At 34.7% G+C, this 13,849-nt stretch overlaps 1 protein-coding gene across 1 annotated transcript; it reads right to left on the bottom strand.

The window, feature by feature from the left end:
* Positions 1-6,480: 6,480 nt before the first annotated feature.
* On the bottom strand, positions 6,481-8,837 carry LOC114741684 (uncharacterized). Its single transcript, XM_028929941.1, has 3 exons — positions 7,686-8,837; positions 7,348-7,590; positions 6,481-7,263 (listed from the first exon to the last, which is right to left on the bottom strand). Exons 1-3 carry the CDS (start codon positions 8,835-8,837, stop codon positions 6,481-6,483), a joined length of 2,178 nt encoding a protein of 725 aa, XP_028785774.1.
* Positions 8,838-13,849: the final 5,012 nt, after the last annotated feature.

Here is a 13,849-nt window from a genome sequence, read left to right as displayed (position 1 = left end):
TTTTAGACCTCTAAAAATTGATTTCTTTCCATGATAATTCACCTTTTAATATACAAACATGATCTAGAAATTTTCAGAATTTTTCACCACCTCTAGGTATTTATTTTGAATTTTCTTCAATTAGGCCTTTATCGATGTCACTACGGGAAAATTAATTCCCTAAAATTAATTCCTGAGCTTCCAAGGTCTAAAACCAATTTTATAAATTCAAATAAATATTTAGATGATTTATCCATTTTTTTCAACTTTATTGAGGCCTCTAACTAATTAAAATAATTAGTTTCCTTTGATTTCCTAATAATTTCTCGAAAACCTTCGTTTACGGGAAATTCCGTAACAATTTATTTTTGCCATAATTCCACCTTCTAGGCCTTAACTGAGTTTTCAAATTCTCTACCTTACACTTTTCCCATTTTTTTGGCACTTTTCTATAATTTTTCTCAATTTTTTCTATTTTGTCCTTCTTAGACCAATAGTTATGAAAATGCCATCTCAAACCTTATTAGGGTTTCACCTCAAAAGTTGTTTCCCTGTCTAGTTTCTACATTGACCCCTATCCAAATTTTTAGTCCCCTATATTCAAGTAAAATTTTTTGGGATGTGACAATTAGAATTTTACATCTAATCAAATATGCTAATTCGTGCATTGCAAGGGAAAAAAAATTTCTAGTTATATACAAATCTGTTATAAGATATAGACAAAAATATGATTGGCCAATAGAAAGGAAAAGCAGCAACATGTAACATCACAACATGAATTTGTGTATCAAGCACCTAAAGTGTAATGTTAGTATCATCTAAATAGGCATTTGTACAATAAAAAAGAAACAATCTTATGATAGATTAAATTACATATCTTATCAATCTACCAGTTTGATAATAAATGAAGGATTTTCATATGCGTTTTAGGAATATATATAACTACAACTTATGTCTCACTACATAGTGAAATTATATGTGAATTCCAAAAAGATTCAAATCCTTGTGTGAATTGAAACAATCTAATACATGAATAGATGTTGATCAAAATATATGAAAATCCTCGAAGGATTCAAGTTTTTATAAGCCTACAATTATGTTCTCAAGAACACTACTCAATTAAGTCTCTATATTAGATGCATGCAATATAACCAATTTAGTTAATATCTATTAAAGGAATTATGTAAACCCATTCCAAATTGCCCATGTATGCAAAGATTTGAAAATGAGTTTGTTATCATTTATTTTATGATATAAATAGTATTAAAACTCATGAAGATTTTACAAAAACCATGAATTGCTTGAAGAAAGAAGTTGAAATAAAAGACTTGGGAAGGACAAAAGGGTTGCCTTGGATTACAAATTGAATATTTCTATTAGAATTTGTATGATGAAACTTATGCAAGAAATGTCTTAAAATATTTTTATATGGATAAGTTACATCTATTATATGTTTCGATAGTTGCAAAATTTTTATATACAGATTAATATCCATTTAGATCTAGAGAAGGTGATGAATAAATATTTAGTCTAGAAGTATCATATCTTAGGGCCATTAGAGCACTTATATATCTAGCTAGCCACACATATACAACCTAATATATCATTTGCTAACAGCATGATATAGATGTTGGAATGAAGTTAAGCACATTCTTTGTTATTTTAAGGATCCTTAGAGGTGATATTATTTTTATCTGAATATACCTAGGACAAATCTTACTAGCTATGCATATGAAGGATTCTTGTTTGATCCTCATGTCGAGAGATTACAGTATAATCCACATGTCAGTAGACCACAAATAGACTATTTGTCTCATGATCTTCAAAAGATTGTAAAATTAATATCAGTCATATTTGTCTAAATATAATACTTGAAATGCCTGTTTATTATACTAGACCTTACAGGCCCAAAGATGTCAACTGATGTTGCTGAGGGGGAGTTGATGCACGCTATGCTCTTTTTTCCTTGTATATGGTTTTGTCCCACTAGGTTTTTCTAGCAAGATTTTTAATGAAGCTGCATTGTATAGGGTATCAATGAATGATATACTCTTTTTCTTCTACTAGGTTTTTGTCCCACAAGGCTTTCCCTTGTTAAAGTTTTTTAATGAGACACATTCATATAATAGACATCCAAAAGGGAGTATTATGAATATAATAATATCTGTATAGATGTTCATATCTCTCCGATTATCTTCAATATCTTATTTTATCTCCATGATCCACAATTATCTCTTATTATTATGTAATCTGTAAATTCTACTAAAGTTGTAAAGTTATGTCTATAAATAGAGGAATGTATCATGTATTGAGGGCCTTGAATGGAATAAGAAATACTCCTATCTTCTCTTCTCCCTAATTCTCTTCTCTTCTTCTCTACTCTTTCTGCTTTGTTCATAACATTAAATATTTTTTCTTGAATTTTCAGTAAAATAGGCCCTTTAACATAAAAAAAATTAGCTTTAAAATTATGTAAACCATTTTTGGGGAAATAAACCTTTTCGTAAATTTTCTATATACTCAAAATAAAATTACATGACTTTTTCCAAGTTTTATTTGACATTAAATAATTTTGATAATTATTTTTCATGAGTTTGTTACCCTAATTAAGCTTTAGGCATTAAAAATATTCTTGAAGTTCTAATTCTTAAAATAACTTCTCTGAATCTCGTAAATACTTAATAACCTCTTTTTCTGGAACCTAAAAACTTGGAATGTTAAGGCCTGATTGTTTACGATTTGTATTTAATTAGCTGTTTTATTATATAATATGAATTGAAATTTATAAGCATGAACTTCCCCAAAATATAATTTCAAAGCCTTAACTTAATAAACCCAAGTCTTTAACCATGTAATTACTTTTTTTGTTTAAAGCGCGGTTATAACTATCTTTAAAATAGTTGGCACCCAGGTAAAAAGTTTAAAATAGTGGGCACCCGTTAATTAAAAGAGGGCTAATTGCTAAAATATTAAATTATATGGATGCCCATAAACTACCCTAATCCTTAGCCTCTCATATTTGACACTCTATAACCTCTCTAATAAATGAATTTTAGGAGTTTTCATTCTATAATTCAAAGGTTACACATTAAGCACTTATGTGAATTAATTTTTGATTTATTTTGTGTTACTTTTGATGAGGTTAAAGCCCTATAAGTAGCAAGGTATTCAAAACTGGACTGGTGATTAAACTGGTTGAGATAGTAGATTAAAGATCAGTGGTTTAAACCAGAATCAAACTGGTGATAATTTAAAAATATAAGTCAAATAAAATTTACAAAACACCATATTTAATTATAAAAATATTTTAATAAAAGTAATATTTCAAAATATATTATGCCAATTTCCACTTCCTAGTTCCCTCCTCTTCTTCAAATTTTGTATATATTTTATTATTTACAAATAATTCATATTGGGTGATTAGTGATAGGCTGGGCAGATGGGAAGATGTGCAAGATAAATATTTTATTAAATGCTGGATCGGGATGACGCATAGGCAAGCGTAAGAAGAAAAGAAGCTGAGCTACCTACACCACCTTATGTTTGAGGCTCAAGGCCATCCTTGATGTAAAAAGCAGCTCTTCCTGTTCATTGTTTTCAATTTAGACTCTCCCGCTCGTTGGTGCTTCTTCTATTTTCTGGTCTCTCTTAGTCTTTCGCAGAAAACAACAGATATCCTTGAAATCATCCTTTTTCTTTCTCTCCTATGCTTGTTACTCTAGAAATTTTTTGTTCACTCATTTTTATCAAGATTTCTTAAGACCTCTTTGAGACTATAGGCATTTTTTTCTGCATCTCTTTTGTTGTTTCCCTTCTCTTCATCCTCTTCTTTCTTCTTCTTTGCCTAGACAATCTTTCTTCTTTATTCCCAGCATTTTGGCGTGTTTTAAGCAAATAAAAATACAAACCGTAACTCTCTCCCAACCGGCGGGTTACTCAATCCCAGTTCATACTGATTTATACCGAGCCACTGCGAGTCAGATTTCAATGGAGTCAAAGCATCAATCGGACTGGACAATTGACTGAGTCACTGGTTTCCTGGCAAACCTGGCCAATAATACCATGATAAATAAAAGGGTTAAGATGCGGATTTAACAACCATGTTTTACAAAAAGGACAACTGGCACCATTTACTTTTGAAGGGTGCTAAAGTAGACACAAACATTAAAAAAGAGCGCTTTTTAACCACAGCTGTTGGAAGGCCCAAACGTTCGTCCACTTTGTGTAAGTGGGTTCCACGTCTTTCTCCACCTGGCAAGTGTTAAGCTTCGGACCATTTCAGACGTGGCAGGTAGAGAGTTCAATGACTCTATTAAAGTCTGAACGGCCCTGCAACCACATTTATACCCATCAAAGAAGGCGAAGACGCAGGGAGTACATGAAGTGAGGTCTAAAAGTGAAGTTCATGGCATCATCATCATCCTCGTCGACGGCAAGATACAGGAGAAGGGTTGCTTTATTGAGGCAACCTAGTCGCGAGGACAACTACGAACCGCCGATGAGGTATTGCCATCATGGGTTGGTAGCTCCCCGATGGACGGCGTGGACTGATAATAACCCAGGTAGGAGGTTTTATGGCTGCCTAAACTATGACCAGGTATGAAGTGGTTTTCTTGCTATGAAAAATGCTATTTTCTTCCTTCGTTCCGTGGTTGAAATGTTGGTATTGAACACGACAGGATGGGGGATGTGGCTATTTCTCTTGGCATGATGGGGACTTCGGTGAGAGGGCAAACACTGTGATCAAGGAGCTATTAGATTCTATTGACAGACTATATGATGAAAGTAGCAGGAACCAAAGAGGAGAGCATGGGCGGAGACTAAATGAAGAGCTCAATGTAATTCACAGTGAATTAAAGAAGCTTAAACGCAGACATGAGCTGAATGATGTGGAAGTGAGGAAGAGGGAAAAGAAGTTTAGAAGAGCAATGTTAGTGTCTGTAATGATATCGGTTGCAGTAGTTGTTTTGTATTTGACAAAGTAGGAGTGTGTGAAATTGATTGCAATATATTTGTTTGTTAGGAGATAAGGGTTATGATAGCTGTTTTGTAACAATTATGGACCACTTCATGGTATATTTGATGAAAAAATTATTCATGTGGTGAAGCAATTACTGATCCAACAATTATATAACAAGGGTGGTAATTTTGATGGCAATAATGTTAATTGAAATAATAGAAGAGAAGAACATATGAATTAAATAAGATGTAAAGGTAACCTAATTAATAATGAGGAACTGAAGATGTAACATAAGATAATAACGTTAATTAATTATAATGGACATTTGTACATGTCACTAATGTTGCTAAAAGAGTTACATCACATAGGACTTGCAAAATAAGAAGGCATCCATCTGAAAGACTAAGCATTAGTTCACCAAAATATAGACCTAGGAAGTGATAATCCCATGTAAAAGGCAATAAGGTAACCATAATCCAAGTAACGAAATACGTAGTACAAAATAGTCAAATACATAGTCTTAAATGTTTCTAAGCAATCTAAATGTCAGAGCTCTTAGAGTTGGTCTTGCTTCTTGTCTTCATCATTTGGCTCTGCAGTTGGAGGTGGGTACTTGAAATGCTTTGTTGGCCCTTCCACATCAACCCAAGAGGTGTAAATGGTAGTGTTGATGGCTGTGAAACAGGGGTCCCTTGCCTAGTGAATGGTATCCTCCTGGAACCCTCTGGTGCAGTGCATTTTAATGCTTGTGACAGTCGAAGTTCTTTCTCATTTGGAATTGGAAATTTACTCTGAGGGTCCGCGTAGTGTTGTATATGCTCCTGTGCAATACCCTCCTCAATAACCACCTCAGAACGCATTCCAGGCTGCATAAGTCAATGACATTGCTTAAATGACAGTAAGTTTGCATGAATTAAAATGGAAGAGAATAGTGTTTAGTAATACTTACATTATAGATGGTTCTCCCAGTTCCCTCATCAATTCTTATACCCATTCCACACTCAACTCTGGGCTTGTAGACAACCCTCTTTCTTGCTATGTGTTTGGAAGGTTTAGGTGGTTGTTGTGTCGATGGAGGATGATTTGTCGACTGTTGGGAGGGTAAAGTGGAATTAGGTGGTTGCTGTGAAGCTGGAGGGGGTGGTTGCTGTGTAGGTGGACTATGTAGTTGCTGTGAAGGTGAAGTGGGATTGGATGGTTGCTGCGTTGTGCCTTGGTTGGTTGTTTTCCTCCTTCTACCAGGTCGAGGCTTATTTGAGGGAGGTTCCTAGAAAGAAATGAAAAGTTAGTTTATAGTTATTGTAATAAATGAATATAAAGAAATTGGCACAAGTTACCTCTGTGCAAGTGCTTCTATTATGCCCAACTTTCCTGCAGAAGCCACATTTGTTTACTTGTCCCCGTTTACTTACTCTTTCAACAAGTGGTGTTTCTGAACCATTGCTCATGCCAGCTTTACTTGAGGTAGCTTGAGTAGCTTTCCTAGAGGCAACATTTGTCCTTCTTGCTACTTCTTCTGTCCTGATTCTTTTTTTCCTTGGTCAGCCAGGCAATGTGCACTCAGGTGGTGGTAGCATAGGGATAAACTGTTCTGTATCCCAGAATTGTTTGCCCCTCACAGGTGCAAACTTTGTCCTATAGCTAGCAATGTAGGTGTCCTTGTGGTAATAGCATGAAATATGGGTGAGGGGCTCCAATTTATAGTGATACATAGCACGAATAGCATGTTGGCATGGGATTCCAGTTAAATCCCATGCCCTGCACATGCACGTTTTCCTAGTGAGACATACTGTGTGCCTATCTTGTCCCTCAGTCACCTCAAATCCCTCATCCCCATTGAAAAAAACTCTACATGTAGAGGACAACAACCTATTTGCTTCAAATAAGTCTAGACATTTTGGACTATAGTTGCCTTTCCAATTCCTCACATTTTGCTCACTCCCAGCCCATTTTTCCATCATCTTAACCCTTATCCCATCAAACATTCTAATAACAGGTAGATATCGATATTCATCAATCCAAGCATTTAATCTCTCACTCATATTGTTGTCTAGAACCCAAGACAAGCATCTATTACTGAAAGAAGCTCTTACCCAAACAGATGTAGGGTATGACACCATTGCTTCAGCTGCCTCTTTATTAAGTGCTCCAAGTGCTTTGAGATTGTCTTTGAATTGTTCTTCAAACGTACTCCAAGCACAAGAGAAAAATTTTTTCTTCATCTCATTCCCTCTCCACCTTTTGCTCCAATTAGCATAAATATGCCTTGTACAAAGTCTATGCTCGGCCTCTGGAAGTATCTCTGTCACAGCATGCTGTAATCCCTACATGTATAGAACTAGTCAATTAAATGTTCTCATTAAAACCACATAAGTCATATGTAAATCAGCAAAGGTAACTAATCATACCTTCTGCATGTCTGACATGAAAGTTACTTTGCCACCATTGTGAAGATTAAGTGATATCCTAAGCCACTGAATGAACCAACTCCAATTCACACCATTCTCTTTATCAACCAAAGCAAATGCTAACGGGTACAATGAGTCGTTAGCATCTAAACTAACAGTAGTTAACAGAATCCCTCTAGCTTTACAATTTAGAAATGTTCCATCAACTCCAATCAATGGTCTACACCCAACTTTCCAACCAACCTAAACCAACAATTTTGACTCGTTAGGACAAATTGAAATATAAAACAACAAATTAACAGATTATACCATATGTGACAGAAATCTAAACATCATACCTTTGCTGCATTAAAACACAAATACATTCTTCTAAAAACTCTTCTCCCTTGTTCCAAAGCCTCGTTACTTATCTCCACACTAATATCTGACCCAGGATTTGACACTTTCAGTTCATTGCAGTAAGCTTCTAACTTGGAGAATTCATCTACGAAGCTCCCATCCATGTGTTGTACTATTCTCCTCTTTGCCCTCTTGCACTTATGTAAGCTCACGTGGACCTTGAACTCACACTCAACATCATTCTTCATTTCACAGATGCTGTAATTAGGTCTCTCCTGTATTTTCTCCTTGAAGTGTTCGGCTAGCCACTTCACACTTGCCCTAGGGTTCTTGAAAACCCTACCACACCTGTGCTCATTGCACAATGTCTTCACCTTGTAGCCCACATTATTCCCATCTCTTGATGCATATAAGGTGAATGGGCAGCCTTCTTCACATATTGCCTTTAATAACCTTTTCTCACTTCTAATAATTTTGATATTCACCCCTTTCGAAATAGCATAGCTATCTATGGCGCTCCTGAGCTCATTTAGGTCTAAGAAAGTCATGCCTAACATAAAGAAAGGCCGGTCTCCCAAGCCCTCCAACACGCTAAGCCCAACTCTTTCATTTGGAGGCTCACAATCTTCATTAAGGCCCATATCCTCATCTTCCCCTTCACTATTTTCAGATACTTCAAAATCATCCACCAAACTCTCCTCAGTGTCAGAGCTGGCACTATTTCCAACATAATTCGAATCCTCACTATCAGAACCTTCTTCATCCTCACTATCTCCCCCTTCCTTACTTTTATCCTCATCCTCATCTATAACCAATACTCTTTTCCCTTTGTCAATTTCTTTAACAATGTCATCCTCACTATCTCCCCCTTCCTCCCAATGTTCAGGTAAATCTTCAATTCCATCATCATCTATCTCTTCTAAACCATCTACATCTACACACTCAATCACCTCTTGTTCTGGATCTCTGTCATTTTCATTGCCCTGTTCCTCTTCGTCATTTTTATTGCCCCCTACCTCTCTCTCATCTTGATTGACCCAAACCCATCTCTCATTTTCCCTACTTCTTCTTACCCACTCACCTATGCTTCCATGCCCCTCACTCAATTTTTCCTTCGTCCTTTGCACACTTCGTTTTTCCAAATCAAACATTTGACTCACCTTTTTAAGTAGCCTCACATGCTTCTTGTCACACCTTACTTATATAATATCTTAGCATTCATTTAGAACCATTCCAGACCACTTTGGATGGTCTTAAGCTTAAAAATTTCAATTTGGACGTTAATTTTCAGAAAATTACTGTTCACTGTCCAGTTTTCAGATTACTGGTCCAACTTTGAAAAATCATAACTAATTCTAGAAAAATCGTATGGAGGTGTTCCAAAATTCTACGGAAAGCTATTTCAATGCTCTTTAAGGGAAAAATATTCAACTGAACTCATCCTCACTGAAAACGTACAGTTTATTGGATTAAAATTACTATTTGTTTGGTAAAATCTGGACTCTCCAGATTCTGTGCCTTAACTTTGAAAACTCATATCTCTTTGTATACACATCCAAATGATGTGATTTACCACTCATTTTAAAGCTTGGGATGTGCACTATAAGTGTACCAAATTCCGTAGCTTAACTCATTCATATGGTAGGTCGAACTGAAGCTTGAAATTAACTGCTTCAGGACCTACGTTTTATCCCTTAATATCCCTTTACTTTAATTCTTTTTATTTCTTTGGCATACCTAACATGGGCTTACTTTTTCCCATTCATGCTCATATACTTTCATTCATGCCATAAACATCCTAAGCTCATACATTGAATTGATGGCATTCATAACATAACTTACAACATAGGAGAATTATACATTGAATAATAACATCAATCATTAGCATTAATAATTCTCCACTTCTTCTCCTTGCTTCTCATGCCCTTAGTGCCCATCATTGATTTGACCTAAATGGTTGGTTAGGGAGGGGGTGAGATTTGGGGGAATCTCAGTAGCAAACACTACCACATACATGCACAAGATGGATGCTAGTGTATGGTATGTAGTTTTTCATAAATTTAAGTTAATTAGTGACATGCCATCATGCTTTATGCTTGGTATAAAAATGCATGGCCATGGGAACATATTAAAAACAGCATTTCCAGCAACAATCATCACGTCACAACATCATTCAAACAACAAATACAAACCAACACATAAGCATACCATGTCAAGCACATAAAGGGTAAGTTCACTACCTTGCACCTCAAGCTTTCCTCTTACTTTTCCTTTGACTCCCTTGACTTTCCAACCATGTGGGCATTCGGCCAACATCACTAAACATCCTCTTGGATGTTTCAAAGGTCCTAAACATAACCATAATGATGACACAATCCATTAGGACCATTAGATTACATAAAGTTCAAGACTAGCTTTCTTGAACCTCAACCCCTTTCTCTTAGTCTTAGGGTTTTCTTTCTAACTTTTCTAATATAAATCTTATCATTTTACATCCTTATGATCTATTTCCTATCAATTAGGACCACTTTAGATGGCTTTAGATTCAAGAAGATCAAATCTGGAAATTTTGGTTCGCGGGTACTGTTCACGCAGAATCTCCAGAATTTTTGCTCAACTTTGAAAATTCATAATTAAATCTATAAAACTCCAAATTGAGTGATTCCAAGTCTCACTGAAATATTATTAAGTTAAATTTAAAGGAAAAATAGTTTCAGGAACCAATTCTACTCATAACAGTACCAGAATTGTACGGAACTCGACAATCTCCCAAAAGCTTAACACTGTTTCCAGATTTCAAACCCTAACTTTGAAAAATCACCATAAATCGTACACATATCCAAATGAAGTGTTCTACCCATGGATTTAAAGCTCATAGAGTGTACTTTAAGCATGCAAAATTTCAAAACCAGATATGAACAGTAAATAATTCGAAAAAGCCATCAAATCAGCACGTAATTCTTCCAATTTTCACATAGATCCACTTGGATCTACCATACTTTGAGGTGTTCTAGCAAGATCTAACAACCAAACTCCCTTCCCCACTCATCAACCATTTCGACCAGCCATCAAAAGGGAGAGAAGACATATTTTCAACCATAAAAGAGAAAGAAACCAAGGCAAGAACACATCTAGAGCCAAGAACTCACCTTGAACCTTGATTGTATGACCAAAGTTGATGCCTTTCTCTTGGTTTTCCCTCAAAACTCTCTCTTTTTCCCTCTCTTCATGCCTTGCACGAAATTCCCATCTGATTTAGGGGAGAGATGAGCTCATTAATGTGTACAAAATATCCCACCAACCATCATTAATGTTATGCCAAGTGTCATTAGCCTACTTAATCTTAATCCTCTCTCTTAATTAACTTAAATCATAATGTAATTAAATTTCAAAGTCAAGATCCTCTCCATTGGTAGCTTGACACTTGGAAAGCTTTAATTACCATCCATTAAAGGCTTGACAAGTGGCGACTTGTGGCCCAAGTAAAGTGCAAGACTCTGATTAATACTTAATCGGTGCACTTTTACTCCGGGTTTAACTTCTTTTCTCTAATTACAGTGCTCTGGCCTCTGTAATTATTTTCTGTCAGATCCATAAATTCTCTTTAATTTTAGAGAGTACCTATGAATTTTCTTAGCCCATAACACTTCCTTTAAGCCTTGCATAAAATTCATTTACTAAAATACCCTTTTATCGGCAAAACCAGCTCTTTAATTTCTTAAAGCCACTCTACTGGCCTTTTGGTTGCGGGACTAATTTTATAAATTAGTACAACCTTTCAACCCTTTAACCTCATTTTTGTATACACTTTTGAGGTCTCTTGCTATTTCAAATAATTACCTCAAACGGTATACTTTTTACCGGTCACAACCTCATAAATTCCATTTAAGCTGCCTCAGGGGTATTTTCATCTTTTCTCTTCATAGAAGAGTCTTAGAATATTATTTCCCATTTTTTGGGATTTTCTTGGAATTTTCTGTACACTCTTCCATTTTTGCCCTTGCTGGTCATAACTTTTTGAATTTACGGTTTTACCCCTGCTTAAGCCTAACCTCATAGAACTATCTCTTTGAGGTTTCTAACTTACCCATTGGCCTGTATCTAGCCTCTTTTCTCTTTTTGGGCCTTCGAGACTTTACTAGAGCCTCTAACCTTAATTATACTCGAGCCCCTGAAAACTTTTACTTTGCAGTTTAGTCCCTAAAACTGCTTTAACTTCCTTTCTCATCTTTGGGACTTCTGCTCACAGGAGTCTGGTAACCTATTTAATTTAGGCTATTTTTTGAACTTGTAGGCATAAAAGTCTGGATGTTACACTTCTCTTCCAATGTCTCGTACTTCTTGGCCTCCGTGTCGTCTCCTCCATTTGCGTCAACATTGCCCGGTTCGACAGGAACATTATCACCCTTGTTTGTCGCCATTCGCACTGCAACAAGTAAATCCCCAAATTTATTAAGGGCTTCGACGCTATTTCACTATTCAACTTAAAATACAACAACTTTTTTTCTAAATCGATGCTTACCTGTGAAGAATCTGCTGTTCCCTCGTCCGTAATCCTTCAACAATCTTCGATCACATACTCTTCGATGGACCACACTTGCTAACCCTCTATCTCAATTTCTCATGTTTTCAGTTTCCCAATTCAGAACGCTACAAGAATCTCAATTCTCAGCTTTCTCGTTCTCTCCTTACCCCATCAACGCTTTGCCTCCTACTCTTAATGTCTGATTTCGCACCTCACAGTTAATCTAATTTTTAGGTCTCAGCCACATCACCATTTTCTTTCTGCCACGTCACTATTTACTCCCTGCCACTTCATCATTTTAGGTCAAAATTTTCTCACCCCCATCCTTGTAACCGTCAACGTTAAGCCTTTCAACGGCTGTGGTGAAAAAGCGCTCTTTTTTAATGTTTGTGTCTACTTTAGCACCCTTCAAAAGTAAATGGTGTCAGTTGTCCTTTTTGTAAAACATGGTTGTTAAATCCGCACCTTAACCCTAAATAAAAGGTTATGTAATACACAATTTGGACACCTAAGTAAATAAGAATACACCTCTCTTTCTCTACAATTCTCTCCTGTCTTGCTCATTTTTCTAATTTCCTTTATATTTTCTTATTTTTATAATATGTTATCAGCACAAGTTCGCTCTAAGAATTTAAAGTATAACTTTTTTATAAATTAACATGTTCTTGTGGTATATAATAATATTTTATATTACTTTTCATGTATCCAATTATTTCTTTACCTAATTATTATTTGCAATTTTAATTTTCTATGTTGTTATGTGTTATTTATTTTTGGCTGTTTTATTTTATATTAGAATTTTATTCTGTTGTAATTTTATATCCTTTTATTATTGTTTTATTGTGAAATATTTTATTTTTTTCATTTTATTTTATTTTTGCATTTATCATTCTCCATTTGGTAATTCACGGTACTAATTCATTATTTATGTTATTTTATAATTAATATAATACATGTAGTTTAAATATATATATGTGTGTGTGTATATGTATAGTTTATGCCGTTTATATTTTTCATTTCTTTTATTGGGTTTAGTTTTATTTATTTATGTTGTTTATATAATTTATTTACCTTTATATTATTTTTATTTGATTATGAGTTTATATTTATTTAATTCATTTCATTACAGCACTTTTTGTCTTAGTTTAAAACGTTTGTATGTGCATTTATATATATAACATGTATATTTATTTATTTACTTTGCTGTAATATTTGTATAGTTGGGGAAATTGATAATGAATATGATCATTTTGTATTGGTGGAATTGATAATTGAAAGATAATAATATTTTGTCTTGGATATTGAAACATAATTGTTGAAACAATAATATTTCTATAGTCACAAATATTGCAATGTGGCCAGAAGTCATGTCGATAAACATGTACCAATGTATTGAAAGTAAATATTAAAAATGGTTATGAAGGCAAAAAGACCATGGAATGTTATGAAAAAAACTAAATATATATTTGGTCCTTTAATTTTGTAGAAGGTTTCAATTTAGTTAATTAACTTTAAAAAGAATACATTTGGTCTTTTAACCCTGAAATCATTGTGCTTCAATGATTTTTTTTGTAACAATCATGGATGTTTTAAAAATTAAAATTAGTATGTTAGCATTTGAGAATATTTTATCAACAT

Source organism: Neltuma alba, unplaced genomic scaffold, assembly GCF_004799145.2.
Source record: "Neltuma alba isolate B1F8T4 unplaced genomic scaffold, ASM479914v2 tig00003462_pilon, whole genome shotgun sequence".
Lineage (NCBI taxonomy): Eukaryota > Viridiplantae > Streptophyta > Magnoliopsida > Fabales > Fabaceae > Neltuma > Neltuma alba.
Note: the sequence above shows the minus strand (reverse complement) of the source record. Positions and strands in the feature narration are given on the sequence as shown.

Coding starts and splice junctions, on each gene's coding strand:
- LOC114741684 (XM_028929941.1), bottom strand. CDS start 8,837: ATGTTTGATTTGGAAAAACGAAGTGTGCAAAGGACGAAGGAAAAATTG. Junction 7,591..7,685: donor TGTGTTTTAATGCAGCAAAG/GTATGATGTTTA, acceptor TTGTTGGTTTAG/GTTGGTTGGAAAGTTGGGTG. Junction 7,264..7,347: donor TCATGTCAGACATGCAGAAG/GTATGATTAGTT, acceptor CTATACATGTAG/GGATTACAGCATGCTGTGAC.